At 40.2% G+C, this 24790-nt stretch overlaps 1 protein-coding gene across 1 annotated transcript; it reads right to left on the bottom strand.

The window, feature by feature from the left end:
* Window positions 1–21924: 21924 nt before the first annotated feature.
* On the bottom strand, window positions 21925–24147 carry LOC148777457 (uncharacterized). The gene has a single exon (XM_088837744.1). The coding sequence runs from the start codon at window positions 24145–24147 to the stop codon at window positions 21925–21927; it is 2223 nt and encodes a 740-aa protein (XP_088693870.1).
* Between the last annotated feature and the right edge of the window lie 643 nt (window positions 24148–24790).

The raw sequence follows: 24790 nt of genomic DNA, 5'->3' as shown, positions 1-24790 counted from the left end.
GAAATTGAGGACCAGATGTTTTAAAAGACTTACCAAAGATCACACAGCTTTTAAGTGGAGAGCAAGGATTTGCATCCAGACAGCCTGGCTCTGGAGCCTGTGCTTTTAGCCACTGTGCCGTACTTTTCCTTTGAAAGTGAAAGAAACAAAGTGAAAGTGAAGTCGCTCAGTCATATCCGACTCTTGGCGACCCTGTGGACTGTAGCCCACCAGGCTCCTCCGTCCATGGGATTCTCCGGGCAAGAATACTGGAGTGGGTTGCCAGTTCCTTCTCCAGGGGATCTTCCCGACCCAGGGATCAAACCCAGTTCTCCTGCATTGCAGGCAGACTCTTTAACCTGAGCCACCAGGGAAGCCCTTATTTTTCCTTTAAATGCTTTCAAAGGGCTCTGATTAAATTTGTGCTTTGTGAAGTTTGATCCTGATGGGCTTCATAAACATACTCTATCAAATCATTTCTGCATGAGAATTTACATTCATGTATGTTGCATATATAGAATGATTCATGTTTCTTACACATATAATGTAAAAGTTATATATTCTCTATATTTTTCCAAAGAGGAACTCATTCACGTGATTTTAGATAAAGAATAGTTACTTAAATTCATTAATTACATTGTATTTCCATAACCTCAACTTTTTTGTTCAACACCTAAAATCTTGTTTGCTATAGTTACAACAGCTGGCTAGTACATGATAGAAGACTTATATTTTAAATTTTTGGATAAAATAATTTCTAGCCAGGGTTCAGCCCCACAATTGTTATTTTAAAAATATATCTCTCAAATAATATGAATCATAGTTGACTATCTAAGGGCATCCTTTATTATCTTCCAGGGACTTACCTTGCTGGGGCACAGTCCACTGACTTTTAGGTTACAATACAGAAGAGTGATTAGAATGGCTCACATTGGATTTCATGGCAGGGAGCCTACTTGAGTCCCTGTTTTCTCATGATGGCTCTTACAACTGATGATTCTTTCAACTTACATCTAAAACTTTGTTTTGTATCCTTTGTCATTCATTCATACAACATTCAATAAAGACTTGGTATGTGCCTGCCTGGGCCTTGTCTTAAAGAAGCTCTCATTCTGAAGACAAGAGAAAGGGAAGGTAGACTCAGGCATGTGAGATAAGAAGTCAAAATATGCATTTTTGGTGTTATGATAGAAGTTTGTATGAGGGCACAAAGAAAGTAATTGTTCACTTCTAACAACTTGACAGTTGTAAAAGTGTAAGGTAAGGTTTCAAAGAGAAATTGTCCCTTGAATAGAGTCTAGAAAGAGGAATTGTCTAAGCAACAGTGGAGCAAAGAATATTCCAAACTAAGTAGTCAGCAAGATGGACAATGACCTGGCCTGACTGAGGAAACAACTTTCTGCTGGTGTCACTGTGTCATGGGTGTTTGGCTCATTTGTAGGGGAAAAGAAAGAAAGAAAGCAAAGAACTTGCTGCAGCAGATAGTAGGGACTGAAAAAGCATTAAAGGGTTAAAGAGGGAATTGATTGATCATTGCCTTGTATCAGTAATAGGCTGCTGCATCTGTTCCTTGCTTGTTTTAGCTTCCAGGAACTATATTTATCCTGAAGCTTCCCTAAGATCTCAGTTGGTAAAGAATCCGCCTGCAATTCAGGAGACCCTGGTTCACTTCCTGTGTTGGGAACATCCCCTTGAGATGGGGTAGGTTACCCGCTCCAGTAATCTTGGGCTTCCCTTCTGGCTCAGCTGATAAAGAATCTGCCTGCAATGCGGGAGACTTGGGTTTGATCCCTCAATTGGGAAGATCCCCTGGAGAAGGGAAAGGCTACCCACTTCAATATTCTGGCCTGGAGAATTCCATGGACTGACTGTAAAGTCCATGGGGTCACAAAGAGTCTAACAGACTGAGCAACTTTCACTTTCACTTCATACAGTACCTTGGGCTTCCCTGGTAGACCAGACAGTAAAGAATCCACCTGCAATGTGGGAGACCTGGGTTCTATCCCTGTCAGGACGATCCCCTGGAGAAGGAATTGGCAACCCCCTTCAGTATTCTGGCCTGGAGAATTCCATGGACAGAGGAGCCTGGCAGGCTACAGTCCATGGGGTCACAAAGAGTCAGACATGACTGAATGACTTTCACTTCACTTCATTTCATACAGCACCTTAGTCTTCTGAGTACCCTGATAAATATGTGTATATGCAGAATCTTATTTCAAAATGTTGTTGAATAGTATTTGGTATATAAAATAATATTTATAACATATTTGTTTGTTATGAAGCCTAACAAAAAATATGCCTAACTCCCTAAGCAGCTTTACAGTTGAGCATTACTGAAACTTTTGAAGCTACCTGTGTTCAGATACTTTATGACTAATATTAAATATACATGTTATATCAATGAGACAAAAGTGCACATGATAGTAATTCCAAACAATGTCATAAAATTTTCTTTGGGTCACTTAATAATGTGATAACATTTGCTTTCAGTATGTAGCTGTACAATACTTCTAGTAGTTCACTAGTCACTTTGAAGTCACTAACTTAATTCTGAACTGTGATGTTGGAGAAGACTCTTGAGAGTCACTTGGACTGCAAAGAGATCAAACCAGTCAATTCTAAAGGAAATCAACCCTGAATATTCATTGGAAGGACTAATGCTGAACCTGAAGCTCCAATACTTTGGCCACCTGTGAGAAGAGCTGACTTATCAGAAAAGTCCCTGATGCTGGGAAAGACTGAAGGCAGGGGAAAGAGACGACAGAGGACAAGACAGTTGGTTGGCATCACCGACTCAATGGACATGAGTGAGGACAGGGAATGGTGAAGGACAGGGAAGCTTGGTTTGCTACAGTCCATGGGATCGCAAATAGTCGGACACGACTGAGTGACTGAACAACAATATTTAACATAATTAGATCCCCAAATCAAAGAATTATAGAATATTAGAAATTGAAAGAAATCTAAATAAATCCTGTAGCAGAATGTTGCCAAACCCAAGTTACCTTATAGGCTGCTGCTGCTAAGTCGCTTCAGTCATGTCCGACTCTGTGCGACCCCATAAATGGCAGTCCACCAGGCTCCCCTGTCCCTGGAATTTTCCAGGCAAGAACACTGGAGTGGTTTGCCATTTCCTTCTCCAATGCATGGAAATGAAAAGTGAAAGTGACGTCGCTTAGTTGTGTCCGACTCTTAGCGACCCCATGGACTGTCGCCCACCAGGCTCCTCCATCCATGGGATTTTCCAGGCAAGAGTACTGGAGTGGGGTGCCATTGCCTTCTCCGATATTATAGGCTAGGACACAATTTAAAATCCACCATATACTCCAATGATTTTTAAAAGACTCGGTGAGTGTGTAAGATGAGTTCAATCAAAACCACTGCCATGAAGCCCTATGAGAAGGTTTAGATGTAAGCCAGTGACATTGTTTTATGGAATATTAGATTCTGTAATGGTTCAAAAGCCATTGAATTTAACTGAGGTGAAAACTTATTTGCAGAGATGTTAATTAATCCAAGATCATACAGTTCAGTGGTACTAGACCAATTAGAGGAAATGTGCTTATTGAATACCTAATATATATAGAAGACTTTGAAATAAGTGTTGTGAAGGGAATATATTTGTCTAATGCAGGGGCATTACAATCTGTACTATGGGTAAGATATTTGATGTATGCATATATAAAGAGGTTTGTATATATGTCCTTGGGCATGGTATATTTGTGTGTATTCTGTGCTGTGTTGTGCTAAGGTGCTTCAGTCGTGTCCGACTCTGTGACCCCATGGACTGTAGCCTGCCAGGCTCCTCTGTCCATGGGATGCTCCAGGAAAGAATAGTGGAGTGGGCTGCTATTTCCTCCTGCAGGTGATCTTCCTGACCCAGTGATTGAACCCATATCTCTTATGTCTTCTGCGTTGGCAGGCAGATTCTTTACTACTAGCTCCACCTGGGAAGCCCATAAATATGTGTACATATATATGTATGTTTTCTTTTAGGACAAAAGGATATAGGACTGGATTGGGGCCAAAGGGTCCTTATATGCAAGACAAGAGAATTTGGACTTTATCTTCTGTGCAATGGGAAGCTAATGGAGAATTTTAGGCAGGGAAATTACTCAGATAAATTCGTATATTAGAATAACTGTAGCAGCATGAATGATAATCTGAAGAGAGAATTCAGAGGCAGGGAAACCAGTTAGGAGGATACACTAATAGTTCCAGTGAACGCAGACAGGAGGCTTTTCTTAAGCAGTAACTGTGGGATATTAACAAATATACATTAGCCAAAATATTCATGATAGAAAGCTATAAGCATTAACAACCCATTTTAAAAAAAATTATTCACAACTGACAATGACCCTGAAATATCTTCAGAAACCTCATTTCTCCCTTGCCCTGCCTCTCAATTTGGGATGAAATATACCTCAAGTAGTGTCAGCCCAAAGAACGCTTGAGTCAAGGACAGAGATAAAAACTGGCCCTGGGCTTCAGAGTTTCTGCTGACCCTCCTGCCATAGAAGATACTGTGTGAACTGAAGCATATGTATTGAAAATCATTCACCTGCCTCCTCCCAGCTGGCTGAGATGAACCCCATTAGCATCAAAAGGACAATTCACGGTGAGCTTGGAAAGGAGAAATTGGCTTTTGTCCCTATACATAAGTAGAGACAACCCCTTAATGCCTTACCCTGTATGGTTATATGAGAATTCAGGATTTTGAATGAAAAAAGGCTCTCAGTAGCAGAAAAGACTAGGTGATTGAGGGTCATAGGTGCATTTGAGTTAGATTTGAAAAGCCCAGTCAACCATGACAAGCTGTATAAACCCCAAGTGTGGGCAATTAGACCTACAGTTTGGCTCTTTTCTGTTCCTTGTTTGATATAATCTCGTTGTAACTTGTTTTCCTCATTGAAAACACAGGAATAATTAAATTTAGTCACTTCTTATTAAGGTAAAATGACATAGTGTTTATGAATGCGTTCACCATAGGGTACGAAAGATAGTAGGTGACTGAAAAAAGTTATATACAAAACAAAATATTATGCAAAAATAATTAAGCAGTGTCAGTTCCGGTTTAAGATCAGTCACTCTGGAGTTAGGGCTGTCTGAGTTTGCATTCAGACTGCAATATTTACTATCTTTGCGCCCTTCAGCAAGTACACATTAGCCTCAGTTTTCCTCGTCTTTAAAGTGTGGATCCAAATAGTTCATAGAGCTTTTGTGTATGTGTGTACGTGTCACAAATAGTTAACTTTCAATATTTATTATTTTTACTGTATTATCATTGACCTTTATTTTCTTTTTCTTATCCAAGGAAAGCTGTTTCACTGTTTTAAATGTAGGATATTTTTGGTTTATTAGCAAATTTCTGTGGCTTGTTTATCTTTGAGTTAAATGAGAATTTATAAAACATTCAGTCAGATTTGCTGCATTAAAGGTATCCAGCCAAGCATGGACACTGCCAAAGATCAGGGCTCCTTCCCTCACTGGTCTCTTGATCTACCATACGTCCATTCTGATTGGAACCATACGATACCTCTTAATAAGATGTTTTCTTTGATTAAGCAAAAATCACTGCCTCTTCTATAAATTTCTCAGTGTCAAATTCCTTTCCTAGACAACCTAGGGAAATATACTTTCCTCAAGAACATCCATTCATATATTTGAAGATACTTAGATAATTTTGATTTTCCCTACACAGAGAAATTTTCTACATATTTGAATGCAGTCTAATATTGTTGATTCACAAGTACACTTTTGATCACAATAACAGTTTTGCTTTATTTTTTAATGTTAGCTACAGGCATACTCAGAGACACAGTTTATCAGCTAAGTTTAAGTAACATTTAAAATCCTTTGTTGTTATTTCAACAGTCTTCAGAGCACTTTCACCAGGAGTAGATCCCATCTCAAGAAACTACTTTTTATCTCATACTTAAGGAGTAACCTCTTCATTTGTTAAAATTTTATCATGAGATTGCAGCAATTCAGTCACATCTTCAGGCCCCACATCTAAACCTAACTCTCTGTATGTTTCCACTACATCTGCAGTTACTGTCTCCACTGAAGTCTCTAACACCTCAAAGTCATCCTTGAAGGCTGGAATCAGCTTCTTCCAAACTCCTATTAATGTTGATATTTTGGTCTCTTCCTTTGACTCACAAATGTTCTGTTTTCTAAATTGAAGAATAGTTGACTTAAAATATTGTATTAATTTAGGTATACAACATAGTGATTCAATATTTTTATTTATTTATTTATTTTGCATGATTCCATTTATCTGAACTAGTCAGAAAATGATAAATCCAGAGATGCAGACTGGTGGATGCCAAGAGAAACGGGAAAAATGAGGGTGTGGGGTTTTTTTGAAATGATAAAAATGTTCTGAAATTTAGAGAGAATTAGTGGCTGCAGAATATTGTAGATGTATTCGGTGCCACTGACTCGGTTAATTTTATGTTATGCAAATTTCCCTTCAATTTTTTTTTAAAGACAGTGGTTGGTCACAGGACCCCTGGTAGAGTGAGAGTCGTGCTGGGGGCCTTGTCTGGCCAAAAACAGTGCTCCAAGCTCTGCTGCACAGCCCGTCTGGGTAGACTCCCATCCAGACATAGGAAGTGCAGAGCCTACCCCACAGCAGCGATATGGGAGCCACCTTTGTGGCAACTGAGGCTGGCAATCCAGAGCCCTGGTGAGCCTCTAACGCCCCAGACGCCGTGTTTCCATTCAACTGCAGCCTCTCCCCCCAGCCGGCCTGGTGCTGTTGCACTTCCCCCACCAATGTATTCTTAACAACGTGACAAAGGACACGCTGGAGGCGAGACAGCTGACCACGGCGGGCCTCCGTGTGGGGTCATGGACCAGCGGCATCAGCATCACCTAGGATCTTGTTAGAAAAGCAGGTTTTCCCGGGGCAGATTCATGTCAATGTATGGCAAAACCAGTACAATTAAAAAAAAAAAAGAAAAGAGAAAAAACAATACAATTAAAAAAGAAAGAAAAGCAGGTTTTCAGCTGCTCTGAAGCTAATCTGAGTTTTTTGTTTTTTTTTTTCTCCTTTTATTTTATTTTTTTTCTCTTTTTTTTTTTATTAGTTTATTTTTTTTTATTTTACAATATTATATTGATTGGTTTTGCCATATATTGACATGAATTCGCCCCGGATTTACATAAGTTCCCCCTCCTGAACTCCCCTCCCACCTCCCTCCTCCCTTTATCCTCCCTCTGGGTCATCCCCACACGCCAGCCCCGAGCATCCTATAATATGCATCGACCCTGAACTAGTGATTCATTTCACATATGACAACATACGTGTTTCAATGCCATTCTCCCAAATCATCCCACCCTCACCCTCTTCCACAGAGTCCCAAAGACTGTTCTATACATCTGTGTCTCTTTTGCTGTCTCGTATACAGGGTTATCATTTGCATCTTTCTAAATTCCATATATATGCGTTAATATACTGTATTGGTGTTTTTCTTTCTGGCTTACTTCACTCTGTATAATAGGCTCCAGTTTCATCCACCTCATTAGAACTGATTCAAATGTATTCATTTTAATGGCTGAATAATACTCCATTGTGTATATGTACAAAAGCTTTCTTATCCATTCGTCTGCAGATGGACATCTAGGTTGCTTCCATGTCCTGGCTATTATAAACAGTGCTGCAATGAACATTGGAGTACACATGTCTCTTTCAATTCTGGTTTCCTCGGTGTGTATGCCCAGGAGTGCGATTGCTGGATCATATGGCAGTTCTATTTCCAGTTTTTTGAGGAATCTCCACACTGTTCTCCATAGTGGCTGTACTAGTTTGCATTCCCACCAACAGTGTAAGAGGGTTCCTTTCTCTCCACATCCTCTCCAGCATTTATTGCATGTGGACTTTTGGATAGCAGCCATTCTGACTGGTGTGAAATGGTATCTCATTGTGGTTTTGATTTGCATCTCTCTGATTATGAGGGATGTTGAGCATTTTTTCATGTGTTTGTTAGCCATCTTTATGTCTTCTTTGGAGAAATGTCTGTGTAGTTCTTTGGCCCATTTTTTGATTGGGTCACTTATTTTTCTGGAATTGAGTGCAGGAGCTGCTTGTATATATTGGAGATTAATCCTTTATCAGTTGCTTCATTTGCTATTATTTTCTCCCATTCTGAAGGCTGTCTTTTCACCTTACTTATAGTTTCCTTTGCTGTGCAGAAGCTTTTGATTTTAATTAGGTCCCATTTGTTTATTTTTGCTTTTATTTCCAATATTCTTGGAGGTGGGTCATGGAGGATCCTGCTGTGATTTATGTTGGAGAGTGTTTTGCCTACATTCTCCTCTAGGAGTTTTATAGTTTCTGGTCTTACATTTAGCTCTTTAATCCATTTTGAGTTTATTTTGGTGTATGGTGTTAGGAAGTGTTCTAGTTTCATTCTTTCACAAGTGGCTGACCAGTTTTCCCAGCACCACTTGTTAAAGAGACTGTCTTTTCTCCATTTTATATTCTTGCCTCCTTTGTCAAAGATAAGGTGTCCATAGGTGCGTGGGTTTATCTCTGGGCTTTCTATTTTGTTCCATTGGTCTATATTTCTGTCTTTATGCCAGTACCATACTGTCTTGATGACTGTGGCTTTGTAGGAGAGCCTGAAGTCTGGCAGGTTAATTCCCCCAGTTCCATTTTTCTTCCTCAAGATTGCTTTGGCTATTCGAGGTTTTTTGTATTTCCATACAAATTGTGAGATTATTTGTTCTAGTTCTGTGAAAAATATCGTTGGTAGCTTGATAGGGATTGCATTGAATGTATAAATTACTTTGGGTAGTATACTCATTTTTACAATATTTATTCTTCCAATCCACGAACACGGTATATTTCTCCATCTATTAGTGTCCTTTTTGATTACTTTCAGTAGTGTTTTATAGTTTTCTGTGTACAAGTCTTTTGTTTCCTTAGGTAGATATATTCCTAAGTATTTAATTCTTTTCGTTGCAACAGTGAATGGAATAGTTTCCTTAATTTCTCTTTCTATTTTCTCATTATTAGTGTATAGGAATACAAGGGATTTCTGTGTGTTGATTTTATATCCTGCAATGTTACTATAATCATTGATTAGCTCTAGTAGTTTTCTGGTAGAGTCTCTAGGGTTTTCTGTGTAGAGAATCATGTCATCAGCGAACAATGAAAGTTTTACTTCTTCTTTTCCAATTTGTATTCCTTTTATGTCTTTTTCTGCTCTGATTGCTGTGGCCAAAACTTCCAGAACTATGTTGAATAGTAGTGGTGAGAGTGGGCACCCTTGTCTTGTTCCTGACTTTAGGGGAAATGCTTTCAGTTTTTCACCATTGAGGATAATGTTTGCTGTGGGTTTGTCATATATAGCTTTTATTATGTTGAGGTATGTCCCTTCTATTCCCACTTTCTGGAGGGTTTTTATCATAAATGGATGTTGAATTTTGTCGAAGGCTTTCTCTGCATCTATTGAGATAATCATATGATTTTTATTGTTCAGTTTGTTAATGTGGTGTATTACATTGATTGATTTGCGGATATTGAAGAATCCTTGCATTCCTGGGATAAAGCCCACTTGGTCAGGATGTATGATCTTCTTAATATGTTGTTGGATTCTGATTGCTAGAATTTTGTTAAGGATTTTTGCATCTATGTTCATCAGTGATATTGGCCTGTAGTTTTCTTTTTTTGTGGGGTCTTTACCAGGTTTTGGGATTAGGGTTATGGTGGCCTCATAGAATGAGTTTGGAAGTTTCCCTTCCTCAGCAATTTTCTGGAAGAGTTTGAGTAGAATAGGTGTTAGCTCTTCTCTAAATTTTTGGTAGAATTCGGCTGTGAAGCCATCTGGACCTGGGCTTTTGTTTGCTGGAAGATTCCTGATTACAGCCTCTAGTTCCGTGCTTGTGATGGGTCTGTTCAGATTTTCTATTTCTTCCTGGTTCAGTTTTGAAAAGTTGTACTTCTCTAGGAATTTGTCCATTTCTTCCAGGTTATTCATTTTATTGCCATATAGTTGCTGATAGTATTCTCTAATAATCCTTTGTATTTCTGTGTTGTCAGTTGTGATCTCTCCATTTTCATTTCAAATTTTATTGATTTGGTTCTTCTCCCTTTGTTTCTTGATGAGTCTGGCTAGTGGTGTGTCAATTTTATTTACCTTCTCAAAGAACCAGCTTTTGGCTTTGTTGATTTTTGCTATGGTCTCTTTTGTTTCTTTTGCATTTATCTCTGCCCTAATTTTTACGATTTCTTTCCTTCTACTGACCCTGGGATTCTTCATTTCTTCCTTTTCTAGTTGCTTTAGATGTAGAATTAGGTTATTTAGTTGACTATTTTCTTGTTTCTTGAGGTGTGCCTGTATTGCTATGAACTTCCCCCTTAGCACTGCTTTTACAGTGTCCCAGAGGTTTTGGGTTGTTGTGTTTTCATTTTCATTCATTTCTATGCATATTTTGATTTCTCTTTTGATTTCTTCTATGATTTGTTCATTATTCAGCAGCGTGTTGTTCAGCCTCCATATGTTGGCATTTTTAATAGTTTTTCTCTTGTAATTGAGATCTAATCTTACTGCATTGTGGTCAGAAAAGATGCTTGGAATGATTTCAATTTTTTTGAATTTACCAAGGCTAGATTTATGGCCCAGGATGTGATCTATCCTGGAAAAGGTTCCGTGTGCGCTTGAGAAAAAGGTGAAATTCATTGTTTTGGGGTGAAATGTCCTATAGATATCTATTAGGTCTAACTGGTCTATTGTATCATTTAAAGTTTGTGTTTCCTTGTTAATTTTCTGTTTAGTTGATCTATCCATAGATGTAAGTGGGGTATTAAAGTCTCCCACTATTATTGTGTTATTGTTATTCGTGACATTGTACAGGAGACAGGGACCAAGACCATCCCCATGGAAAAGAAATGCAAAAGAGCGAAATGGCTGTCTGAGGAGGCCTTACAAATAGCTGGGAAAAGAAGAGAGGCGAAAAGCAAAGGAGAAAAGGAAAGATATAAGCATCTGAATGCAGAGTTCCAAAGAATAGCAAGGAGAGATAAGAAAGCCTTCCTCAGTGATCAATGCAAAGAAATAGAGGAAAACAACAGAATAGGAAAAACAAGAGACCTCTTCAAGAAAATTAGAGATTCCAAGGGAACTTTTCATGCAAAGATGGGCTCGATAAAGGACAGAAATGGTATGGACCTAACAGAAGCAGAAGATATTAAGAAGAGGTGGCAGGAATACACAGAAGAACTGTACAAAAAAGATCTTCACGACCAAGATAGTCACGATAATGTGATCACTGACCTAGAGCCAGACATCTTGGAATGTGAAGTCAAGTGGGCCTTAGAAAGCATCACTACGAACAAAGCTAGTGGAGGTGATGGAATTCCAGTTGAGCTATTTCAAGTCTTGAAAGATGATGCTGTGAAAGTGCTGCACTCAATATGCCAGCAGATTTGGAAAACTCAGCAGTGGCCACAGGACTGGAAGAGGTCAGTCTTCATTCCAATCCCAAAGAAAGGCAATGCCAAAGAATGCTCAAACTACCGCACAATTGCACTCATCTCACAAAGTAAAGTCATGCTCAAAATTCTCCAAGCCAGGCTTCAGCAGTATGTAAACCGTGAACTCCCAGATGTTCAAGCAGGTTTTAGAAAAGGCAGAGGCACCAGAGATCAAATTGCCAACATCCGCTGGATCATGGAGAAAGCAAGAGAGTTTCAGAAAAACATCTATTTCTGCTTCATTGACTATGCCAAAGCCTTTGACTGTGTGGATCACAATAAACTGTGGAACATTCTGAAAGAGATGGGAATCCCAGACCACCTGACCTGCCTCTTGAGAAACCTGTATGCAGGTCAGGAAGCAACAGTTAGAACCGGTCATGGAACAACAGACTGGTTCCAAATAGGAAAAGGTGTACGTCAAGGTTGTATATTGTCACCTTGCTTATTTAACTTATATGCAGAGTACATCATGAGGAACGCTGGGCTGGAAGAAGCACAAGCTGGAATCAAGATTGCTGGGAGAAATATCAATAACCTCAGATATGCAGATGACACTACCCTTATGGCAGAAAGTGAAGAGGAACTCAAAAGCCTCTTGATGAAAGTGAAAGAGGAGAGTGAAAAGGTTGGCTTGAAGCTCAACATTCAGAAAACAAAGATCATGGCATCTGGTCCCATCACTTCATGGGAAATAGATGGAAAAACAATGGAAACAGTGTCAGACTTTGTTTTTTTGGGCTCCAAAATCACTGCAGATGCTGATTGCAGCCATGAAATTAAAAGACGCTTGCTCCTTGGAAGGAAAGTTATGACCAACCTTGATAGTATATTAAAAAGCAGAGACATTACTTTGCCGACCAAGGTCCGTCTAGTCAAGGCAATGGTTTTTCCCGTGGTCATGTATGGATGTGAGAGTTGGACTGTGAAGAAAGCTGATTGCCGAAGAATCGATGCTTTTGAACTGTGGTGTTGGAGAAGACTCTTGAGAGTCCCTTATAATGCAAGGAGATCCAACCAGTCCATTCTAAAGGAGATCAATCCTGGATGTTCATTGGAGGGACTGATGCTAAAGCTGAAACTCCAATACTTTGGCCACCTCATGAGACGAGTTGACTCACTGGAAAAGACTGATGCTGGGAAAGGTTGGGGGCGGGAGGAGAAGGGGACGACAGAGAATGAGATGGCTGGATGGCATCACCGACTCTGTGGACATGAGTTTGAGTGTACTCTGGGAGTTGGTGATGGACAGGGAGGCCTGGCGTGCTGTGATTCATGGGGTCGCGGAGAGTCGGACACGACTGAGCGACTGAACTGAACTGAACTAATTTCCCCTTTCATACTTGTTAGTAATTGTCTTACATATTGTGGTGCTCCTATGTTGGGTGCATAAATATTTATAATTGTTATATCTTCATCTTGGATTGATCCTTTGATCATTATGTAGTTTCCTTCTTTGTCTCTTTTCACAGCCTTTGTTTTAAAATCTATTTTATCTGATATGAGTATTGCTACTCCTGCTTTCTTTTGGTCTCTATTTGCATGGAATATCTTTTTCCAGCCCTTCACTTTCAGTCTGTATGTGTCCCTCGTTTTGAGGTGGGTCTCTTGTAGACAACATATATGGGGGTCTTGTTTTTGTATCTATTCAGCCAGCCTTTGTCTTTTGGTTGGGGCATTCAACCCATTTATGTTTAAGGAAATTATTGATAAGTACGATCCCGTAGCCATTTTATTTATTGCTTTGGGTTCAAGTTTATACACCCTTTCTGTGTTTCCTGTCTAGAAAAGATCCTTTAGCATTTGTTGGAGAGCTGGTTTGGTAATGCTCAATTCTCTCAGCTTTTACTTGTCTGTAAAGCTTTTGATTTCTCCTTCATATTTGAATGAGATCCTTGCTGGGTACAGTAATCTGGGCTGTAGGTTATTTTCTTTCATCACTTTAAGTCTGTCTTGCCATTCCCTCCTGGCCTGAAGAGTTTCTGTTGAAAGATCAGCTGTTATCCTTATGGGAATCCCCTTGTGTGTTATTTGCTGTTTTTCCCTTGCTGCTTTTAATATTTGTTCTTTGTGTTTGATCTTTGTTAATTTGATTAATATGTGTCTTGGAGTATTTCGCCTTGGGTTTATCCTGTTGGGGACTCTCTGGGTTTCTTGGACTTGGGTGATTATTTCTTTCCCGATTTTAGGGAAGTTTTCAACTATTATCTTCTCAAGTATTCTCTCATGGTCTTTCTTTTTGTCTTCTTCTTCTGGGATTCCTATGATTCGAATGTTGGAGCGTTTAACATTGTCCCAGAGGTCTCTAATATTGTTCTCATTTCTTTTAATTTGTTTCTCTTTTTTCCTTTCTGTTTCATTTATTTCTACAATTCTATCTTCTAGCTCGCTTATCCTGTCTTCTGCCTCTGTTATTCTACTGTTTGTTCCCTCCAGAGTGTTTCTGATCTCATCTATTGCATTATTTATTGTATATTGACTCTTTTATTTCCTCTAAGTCCTTATTAAACCTTTCTTCCATCTTCTCAATCCTTTTCTCCAGGTTATTTATCTGTAACTCCATTTTGCTTTCAAGATTTTGAATCATTTTCACCACCAAAATTCGAAATTCTTTATCAGGTAGATTCCCTATATCTTCCTCTTTTGTTTGTGTTGGTGGGCATTTATCTTGTTCCTTTACTTGCTGGGTATTTCTCTGCCTCTTCATCTTGCTTATATTGCTTTGCTTGGGGCGGCCTTTCCCTCTTCTGGCCATTTGTGGAGTTCTCTTTATTATGTAGTTTCCTCGCTGTGTGTGGGGTTGGACAGGTGACTTGTCAAGGTTCCCTGGTTATGGAAGCTTGTGTCGGTGTTCTGGTGGGTGGAGCTGGATTTGTTCTCTCTGGAGTGCAATGAAGTGTCCAGTAATGAGTTATGAGATGTCAGTGGGTTTGGAGTGACTTTGGGCAACCTGTATATTGAAGCTCAGGGCTAGTTTCCTGTGTTACTGGAGAATTTGCGTGGTATGTCTTGCTTTGGAACTTGTTGACCCTTGGGTGGTGCTTGGTTTTAGTGTAGGTATGGAGACGTTTGATGAGCTCCTATCGATTAATGTTTCCTGGAGTCAGGAGTTCTCTGGTGTTCTCAGGATTCGGGCTTAAGCCTCTTGCCTCTGGTTTTTGGTCTTATTCTTAGAGTAGCCTCTAGACGTCTCTATCTGTCGTTTCCAAGGTGGTTCCTTCTGTTTTAGCTTCTGTTTGCTGGTCTCTTCAGTGTCTAATTTCCGCCCTGATACTAGGGGGCGGGTGGACACTTTTTAAGGCTCAGTTGTTCAGTCCTGTTCTGGGAAGGGAGGAACGCTGCAGACGAATATCTCTGGCATCTGTGGGGAGTGCTCACAGCGTCTCGGCCACACTGGGTTTGCCCCCACTCGCAGCGCATGTGTTGTCCCAGTCTACACTGCACAGGCTCTAGGTTGCTCTGACGGGAACTGTCCGAGGCCAGCGCCGGGTTGTATGCACTTCCCAGGTCTGAGCGGCTCAAGTTCAGGTTCTCAGGTACTCCACAAAGGCGCAGACTTGGTTGGGCCTGCGTTTTGTGCCTTCCTGGTCCGAGCAGCTCAGGGACCAGGTGTTTGGTGAATGTGGTCTCTGTGACTTATCGCCTCTCCAGTTCCCGCCACTCAGTTTTCTGGGGGAACACCTTCTCAGGGGGATATCGACCGGCCGAGCCCAAGAAGTCCTGATTAGCAACAAGCCTGCCTGCAGTTTGGTATCAGATGTCTTTCTGGGGCCGTGGTTGCCCCCTCCTGCTCTGGCTGCCCTCCCTGCCTGTCTCAGCGGGGGATGGGGATGGGCCGACTGCAGCCGGCTCGCTCTGCTCAGTCCTTTATTCTGTGAGCAGGGCTGGCAGAGTCTTAGGTTAGAGCTTTCCGCCTTTTCGTGGGGAAGCTATCCCAGTCTGCTTTGCTCTCCCCAGTTCTCGCAAATTGTTTTCACGGCATTCAAGCCCAGTCCTCTCTCTAAGCAGTTCAGCCGGCTCCTCCCTGCCCAGCCCCCACTTGCTAATGGCGTATGCAGGCGTCTGTGCTGCTTCTCCGCTGGGAGTTACCGTTTGGCGGGTAATCTGTGGGTTTTAAAAAAATCTTAAAAAAAAAAAAAAGAGGGTTATGTGGCCCTCTGAGATTCCAAGGCTCGCCACAGATTCGCCAGTGAGAGTGTTTCCTGGTGTTTGGAAACTTCTCTCTTTTTAAAGCCTCCCTTCCCGGGATGGAGCTCCATCCTTACTTCTTTTGTCTCTCTTTTTATCTTTTATGTTTTTTCTTACCTCCTTTCGAAGACAATGGGCTGCTTTTCTGGGTGCCTGACGTCCTCTGCCAGTATTCAGAAGTTGTTTTGTGGACTTTACTCAACGTTCAAATGTTCTTTTGATGAATTTGTAGGGGAGAGAGTGGTCTTGCCGTCCTATTCCTCCGCCATCTTGTTGCTTCTCCCAATATTTTTATAGATTGAACATGATACAAAGTTATTATTGAATATTGACTATATTCTCTGTGCTATAAATTACATCCCTTTGATTTATTTATGTGCATGTGTGTGTGCTCAGTCATGTCCAACTTTTACAACCCCACGAACTGTAACCCATCAGGCTCCTCTGTCCATGGGATTTTTCTGGCAAGAATACTGGAGTGGGTTGCCATTTCCTTCTCCAGGGAATCTTCCCAACCCAGGGATCAAACCTGCGTCTTATGTATCTCCTGAATTAGCAGGCAGATTTTTTCACCACTGCACCACCTGGGAAGCCCCGTTTATTTTATAACTGCTAATTTATACTTCTGAATTCCATTCATCTATTTCAACCTTCCTCCTCCCCTTCTCACTTCCGGTAACCACTATTTTGTTCTCTGTAGGTCTTTATTTTGTTATATTTGCTCATTTGTTTTGTTTTTTAGATTCTACATATAAGTGAAAACACACATTATTTGTATTTCTTTAAAAATAAATATTCATAACGGCTTCTAGAATGATGGATCTTTTCCAGGTTTTCAATTTACTTTGCCCCAATCCATCAGAGGAATCACTATCTATGGCAGCTTTACTCTTGTGAAATGTATCAATATTTCTTAAATGATAAGATTCAAAGTCAAAATTATTCTTTGATCCATGGGCTGCAGAATGGATGTCATTTTAACAGGCATGAAAACAACATTGATCTCGTTGTATGTCTCCATCAGAGCTCTTGGGTGAGAAGCTGCATTGTCAGTGGGCAGTAATATTTTGAAAAAAATCTTTTATTTTGAGCAGTGGATCTCAACAGTGGACTTATAATATTCAATAAATTGAGCGTCTTTTGATGCTTACTCCTTGGAAGGAGTTATGATCAAACTACATAGCATATTAAGAAGCAGAGACATTACTTTGCCAACAAAGGTCCATCTAGTCAAGGCTATGGTTTTTCCAGTAGTCATGTATGGATGTGAGAGTTGGACCATAAGGAAAGCTGAGTGCCAAAGAATTGATGCTTTTGAACTGTGGTGTTGGAGAAGACTCTTGAGAGTCCCTTGGACTGCAAGGAGAGCCAACCAGTTCATCCTAAAGGAGTCCTTGGTGTTCATTGGAGGGACTGATGTTGAAGGTGAAACTCCAATATTTGGCCACCTGATGCCAAGAGCTGACTCATTGGAAAAGACTCTGATGCTAGGAAAGATTGTGGGCAGGAGGAGAAGGGGATGACAGAGGATGAAATGGTTGGATGGCATCACCGACTCAATGGACATGAGTTTGGGTAAACTCTGGGAGTTGGTGATGGACAGGGAGGCCTAGCATGCTGCTGTTCATGGGGTCGCAAAGAGTCAGATAAGACTGAGCAACTTAACTGAACTGAAACCACATTGTAAACAGATGTGCTATCATCCAGGCTTTGTTGTTCTATTTATAGAGCACAGGCAGAATAGATTTTCAGTTCAGTTCAGTCACTCAGTCATGTCTGACTGTTTGTGACCCCATGAATCGCAGCACGCCAGGCCTCCCTGTCCATCACCAACTGCTGGAATTTACTCAAACTCATGTCCATTGAGTCGGTAATGCCATCTAACCATCTCATCCTCTGTCGTCCCCTTCTCCTCCTGCCCCCAATCTTTCCCAACATCAGGGTCTTTTCAAATGAGTCAGCTCTTCGCATCAGGTGGCCAAAATATTGGAGTTTCAGCTTCAACATTAGTCCTTCCAATGAACACCCAGGACTGATCTGCTTTAGAATGGACTAGTTGGCTCTCCTTGCAGTCCAAGGGACTCTCTAGAGTCTTCTCCAACACCACAGTTCAAAAGCATCAATTCTTCTGCACTCAGCTTTCTTTATAGTCCACCTCTCACATCCATACATGACCACTGGAAAAACCATAGCCTTGACTAGACAGACCTTTGTGGACAGAGTAATGTCTCTGCTTTTTAATATGTGTCTAGGTTGGACAGGGAGGCCTGGCGTGCTGCGATTCATGGGGTCACAAAGAGTCAGACATGACTGAGCGACTGAACTGAGGTAGGTCATAACTTTCCTTCCAAGGAGTAACCATCTTTTAATTTCATGGCTGTAATCACCATCTGCAGTGATTTTGGAGCCCAGAAAAATAAACTCAGCCAGTTTCCACTGTTTTCCCATCTATTTGCCATGAAGTGATGGGACTGGATGACATGATCTTAGTTTTCTGAGAGTTTTCACTCTCTCTTTCACTTTCATCAAGAGGCTCTTTAGTTCTTCACTTTCTGCAATAAGGGTGGTGTCATCTGCATATCTGAGGTTATTGATATTTCTCCCAGCAATCTTGACTCCAGATCAAGCTACTGGAATCGTGCTTCCTCCACGAAGGACTTGGGCTTCCTCCAGCCCAGCATTTCTCATGATATTCTCTGCATATAAATTAAATAAGCAGGGTGACAATATATAGCCTTGACATACCCCTTTTCCTATTTGGAACCAGTCTGTTGTTCCATGTCCAGTTCTAACGGTTGCTTCCTGACCTGCATATAGGTTTCTCAAAAATAGATTTAGCATAAGTCTTAACTGCCCTAGGATTTTTGGAACAGTAGATGAGCATTGGTTTTGACTCCACTAAAAGTCATCAGCTACATAGGTCCCTAACAAGAGAGTCAGCCTTAAAGCCAGGCATTGACTTTTCCTTTTTAGCTATCAAAGCCCTAGATGACATATTCTTCCAATACAAAGCTGCTTTGTCTACATTGCAAATCTGTAGTTTAGTGTAGCCACCTTCATTAATTATTTTAACTACATTTTTTTGGATAATTTGCTACAACTTCTGTGTTTGCCTTTGCTGCTTCACCTTATACTTTTATGTTATGGAGATGGCTTGTTTCCTTAAAACTCATGAACCAGCCTCTTCTACCTTCAAATTTTTCTTCTGCAGCTTCCTCATCTCTCTCTGCCTTCATAGAATCTAAGAAAGTTAGGGCTTTGGTCTACATTATGCGTTGGCTTAAGGGAATATTATGGCTGGTTTGATCTCCTATCTAGACCACTCAAACTTTCTCCAAATCAGCAATAAATCTCTTTTGTTGTCTTATCATTGTGTTCACTAGAGTAGCACTTTTAAGAGCTTTACCTTTGCATTCACAACTTAGTTAACTGTTTGACACAAGAAGTATAGCTTTTGGCCTACCTCAGTGCTAAGTTTAATTGTTTCTAGCTTCTGGTTTAAAGTGAAAGATGGGAACTTTTTCTTTCCTTGGACACTTAGGGGTCATTTTAGGTTTATTAGTTGGCTTGATTTTAATACTGTATGCCTCAGGAAATAGGGAGACCTGAGAAAAGGCAAAGAGACAGGGAAGAACTGATCAGTGGAAGAGTTAGAACACACACAACTTTTATCAATTAAGTTCATTGTCTTATAGAGCCCATTTCATGGCATCCTCCAATAGTAACAATAGGAATGTAAAAGATCACTGGCCACAGATCACCGTAGTAAATATAATAATAATGAGAAATTTGGAATATTGAGAGAATTACCAATATGTGACAGAGAGACACAATGTGAACAAGTGCTGTTAAAAATTTACGTCAGTAGACTTGCTTGATGCAGGGTTGCAACAAACCTTCACTTTTAAAAAAACATAGGGTCTGCAAAGTACAAAGTAAAGCGCAATAAAATGAGGTCTGCCTGTGCTACTAAGTTGTGGTGATTTTGAACCACTGTAATTGATTTCCTGATCCTTAAACTTAGGAGTTTGCCCGTATTCCCATGAATCTTTACTATGAAAGGTGTAGCTCACGGTTGATTGTGGACTGCTCAATTAACTTGATGCAAGTGTAGATTTAAAAAAAGCAATATATAAACATTCAGTGTTTACAACTAAACGTACTGAAACACATTTATATTTTTATAAATGTGTGTTTACACAGGTTTTCTAAGATTTTTAAAATAACATGTCTTGGGAGATATTAAAACAAAACGGTGGGACTTCCCTGGCAGTCCAGTGGAGAAGACTCTGAGCTTCCACTGCAGAAGGCATAGGTTCAATCCCTGGTCAGGGAACTAAGATCCCACATGCCACACGACCAAAAAAAAAAGGAAGGTATTTAATAAAATTAATTTAAATTTTGAGTCCTGCCCTACGATTAGGTGCTCATGATGCATCTTCTCAACTGAGGACCCAGAAAAGTCAGGTATCGTTATTGTTCACAATTTGCTATCAGCCTACCTCTCAGTATTTCTCTCTGACTTTTCCAGTCACACCAGATGGAGAATGCTGAAAATTTTTTTTCTTCTTTTTTTTTCAAGTTGCTTATTTCTCTTGACAGTTCTTGCCAACACATTCACCTGGAAAAGCCCTACTCATTTTTCAAGACCATATTCATATCCTTTCTCCAAGAAGCCTTCAGAAACCTCCCCAAGAGATTTTCTGCACTCTGACTACCCTCTCACAGATTTCCAACATATACTTCCCAGTGAATTGCTTGATTACAGTAATTGGCAACCCCAATTTAATAAGAGAGGCAGAGAGGAAATGTATTGACTTAAAAAACCTAAAGAAGGGTTAAAAAATAAAACTGTGTGAAAAGCAAAAGGGCAGCTCAAGTTCTAGAAGATCCAGGTCCTGACTCCAAGACTCTATCCTCATGACTTATCTTGCTTGTCTTGGTTAGTTTTCTCCTCTCTTACCTCAACTGACTTTTCCCACAAATTGAGAAATACAGCTCTTAATAATATCCAAACTTTAAACCTTTTACCATTTGCTATTAGTGAGAGAGAATGACCCTATTTATCAGATCCAGTGCAGAAAATCTCAGGGGAGTACCATGACTTGACTACTTGGATTCATCAGTTGCATGACCAAAGGGAAAACGTAGCTTGGTTTAAGTGAGCTGCCATCACTGGGCCAGGTTTTGGTGGGTAGGGAATCGGAGTTACCTAAATCCTGGCACCATTTAAAGAAGGTATCTAGATGTCAGGACATATGAAGGTGTGGTTTTCAGGGTAGGGAGATAGGAAGGTAGCACCAAATATCTCATATATATTTATTGTTTCCTACTGATGTGAATGTATTTTTACAACTGGATTTTGAAATCCCTGAAGGCAATAACTCCTCCTCCTCTCTGGTGGCTCCGTCTGTAAAGAATCTGCCCGCAATGTTTGAGACCCGGGTTTGATCCCTGGGTGAGGAAGATCCCTTGGAGAAGGGAATGACAACCCATTCCAGTATTCTTTCCTGGGAAATCCCATGGACAGAGGAGCCTAAAGGGCTACAGCCCATGGGGTCACCAAAAGTTGGGCACAACTGAGCAACTAACACTTTTATTTTCATATCTAAAGACAGTGTCCATGCTGCCTCATTTTCCAGGAACTAAAATTTCATAAGGTCTGGAATACACACACACACACACTTCCCTGATAGCTCAGTGGTAAAGAACCTTCCTGCCGATGTAGGAGACATGGATTTGATCCCTGGGTCAGGAAAATCCCCTGGAGAAGGAAATGCAACCCACTCCAGTATTTTTGCCTAGGAAATGTCAGGGACAGAGGAGGCTGGTAGGCTACAGTCCATGGGGTTGCAAAGAGTCAGACATGACTGAGTTGCTGAGCATGGCATGGCATGTGTATATATACATATATGTGTGTGTTTTTATAATATTTAATATGCATAACTTGTGTTTGGTAATATATACTCCTGTTGTTTCTATAATGCTTACAACTCTTTGCAGCCAGTCTTCATAGTCAAATCTGACAACTAAAAAATAAGTCAAATATTTTAATAATTCAATTCATAAGAAAAAAGCAGACAAAATGATATTTAAATATATGACCAGTTTAATAATATGCATTTGTCTCCAAAAGGAAGCTTGAATTTAATTGTCAGGCTTTTGATTGCACTCACGAAGTGATGGGATGAATCTTTTCAGTTATCTTTTTCAGATTATATTCATAACTTTCCAAGATTCTTGGTGGCTGGTTGAGTAGAGTGATTGGCCTTTCAAAACGACTTGCACCTATGTATTTCTGATTCTTTGTCTCCTTTCTGCTCACTTTTGGCCTGGTGATGTTTCTGAAGGCTTGGATTCACCTTTTCCTTTTGCATTTGCCTCCTGCAAGAAGGTACACACTCAGAAAGACTACTCTTTTGCCTCAGATCATTCAGATCCCCTATTTCATCACTGACTTCCTCTGTGGTTTGTGTATCTAGATAATGATACTTGTCTTTCCTGTGCCTAACTGTTCTGGTTTTAGCACTAGGAAATGTTTTTTTGTGCTTCATTTCTTGCTTACTTGGGGATGTGAGTTTCTGACTCTGTAGACAAGTGGGATTGTTAAAGTGGCTTCCAGCTTGGGAAGAATCTTCACTTTTCAAAGGACACTTGGGTCTCTTCCCAGCATTTGAACAAAACTTCATGTATTGGATGGTGGCTGAAGATGGCCTCCCATAGTTTGATTGATAGGCATGTGCCTTCTTTTCTTTTGAGAGCTCACAGCTCATATTCTGGGTGAAGCGTTCACTTCTGTGGCTTCCTCTCAGAGAGGGATTACTTGATTCTCTGCTTGTAGATCTATTTGTAAATCCAACACACCAGGATTTAGATCTTTGAGTACTGGACCTTGATTGTCTTTGGATTCCCCTGCTGCAGTGTGAACCAACTTCTGCAAATCGGAAGGGTTGTCTGTATTTCATCCTCTTTTTTCTGAAAGAGTTCAACTTCCTCCCATCTCTCTTAGAAGAAACAGCAGTTTCTGAAATGCAGCTCCAGGAGGGGTCCCTCTTTCTAGATTTGCAATTTATTAAAGATCTTTCTCTAGGTAATCTTCTTTGAAAGGTCCTTGGTGAAGAGTCTGAACATTTGTTTTTTTCTGCTTCTGTTTTCTGGAAATTGATTTGTTGGCCAGTGTTCAAAGCCTTTTTTTCTCTTAGGCTATTTTTCCATGGCTGCCCTTGATTCAAAATTGCTGGGGAACTGAAGGTGCATGCAGTTGTTTCACTGTTTCCCATATCCTGGCCATGACCCGGAAATAATTTTATCCTTTCTGTCTTCCTCTTTTTAACATTTTTTTTGCAATTCAGTAAGCCTGGGCCCTTTTCCCTTAGCATAGCCCAGTTCAGGAGCATGCTAGTGGTAGAAGGTGTGACTTTGAGATCACCTGGTTCTGATTTGTCTTTGAGCCAAGCGTGAATTTTGCTTCCTGCTTTATGATGGAGTAGTGGGACTTCAGATTTCTTCAAGCAAGAGTTACCACTGGGAAATGCTTTCATGCTTGACAGAGGCCTCTGCTCATTATTCCATTGGCCCTGGGTGTTTTTAGACTGTTTTATATCATGTTGAGGTGCCAGTACAGCCTGATCCTTAGGCAAAGGCAAAACAGGAGCTGATGCAACAGACTTTTTTTCTACCCAAGGTGAAACAGAAGGAAATTGATAGATGGCTCGTTGGTCATAAGTCTCCATGTTGTAAGGTGAATGAACAAAACTGATAAATTCATGCAGAAAATGGTGGGTGTGTTGCTGGAGATAAGGTTCTAGGAGGTTAATGAAGGAGTCACTGTCTAGATCGTATTTTGTCATGTGATGGAGAATGGTGGACAGAATATTCTTCACTGTGTAGCCATAATCTCCATAAACAGCTGTTAGTTCTCGTTTCAACCAGGGAACCAGCCGATGTAAACAACCAGGGTTTCTCTTGAAATAATTAGCTGATAAGTGCTTTTCAAATCTGTAGCCTTGGACATGTGCCACCCAAATTCCGGAATAATACAGAGCTCTTCTGAACTTGATTACCACCTGGTCTCTAAAGTGACCCACAGACACAGAGTTTGGTTGGAACTTCCTGCTGTCCCCAAACTCTCTAAGCAACTCCTGGACAGTCAGCTCTCTCAATGGCCTGATTTTCTTTGTAAGGCCCTCAAGGTCTATGCCAAGATCATTGTTTTCAGAAGTCACTATGTAGCTTTCTTCTTCCGAGGGAATGAACACTGAGTCTTCTTTGGTGTCTTCCTCTAGCCTGGCGGAACAACCCTGGGAAGGAAAGAACTGCACGCCGGATGAAGGCATAGATTTATTTCTTTGTCTTGAATGTAAAGATTCATCACTGTTCATGGAACAGGGGTTCCAATCGGCCCTATTCTGTATATTCTCCAAGCAGTTGGGACACTCACAGTCAGATGAGAAATCCAATGGCATCTCTGTGAACAGATTGTATTTCACAGTCATAAGTGAGAAAAATTGATTCAAATCAGTTCCTCATCTAGCATGAAAAATATCTATTAAAACCATTCCATGCATATTTCTGTAATATATTTTGTCTCCATGGAATAAATTCTGGGATAAAGTTAAGAAACAAACTTTCCTCAAATTAATAAATAATGCTCTCAATAAAACCCAACGTAGACAAGGCAATGATAATTCAGGCACACTGATTTTCTCTGTCTCTCTTAGTTTTGCAAACTCTGAAAAGCAAATTGTAAATAAACATCAAAATTTAAGTATCACATCTTTTAACCCAGCAATTCTAACTCTAGAGTTTTAATCTATATATATAAGTCTGCAAACATATATACATGGATTTTTCTAATAACAAAAAAGAAACCCTGAAAACAATTCAAATATCCATTAGTAGGGAACTTATTAAATAAATGATGGTTTATCTGTAATATTTAACATTATGTCACCATTCCAAAAAAACAGGCAAATCTATACATATTAATATGTGAAAATGGATGAATATATTGTTAAATGAAAAAGCTTATATAGAAGAAAGACAAGCTATTATAAAAATCTTAAAGAGTAATCACTAATTTCTGGCAATATTGTGAACTAGACACCTTGAAAAACTGTCCCACTAGGAATAACAAAA

This window comes from Moschus berezovskii, chromosome 7 (assembly GCF_049115385.1).
Source record: "Moschus berezovskii isolate FMDL1 chromosome 7, NW_MosBer_1.0, whole genome shotgun sequence".
Classification (NCBI taxonomy): Eukaryota; Metazoa; Chordata; class Mammalia; order Artiodactyla; family Moschidae; genus Moschus; species Moschus berezovskii.
The sequence above is the reverse complement of the archived record's forward strand: the minus strand, read 5'-3'. Positions and strand labels throughout refer to the sequence as shown.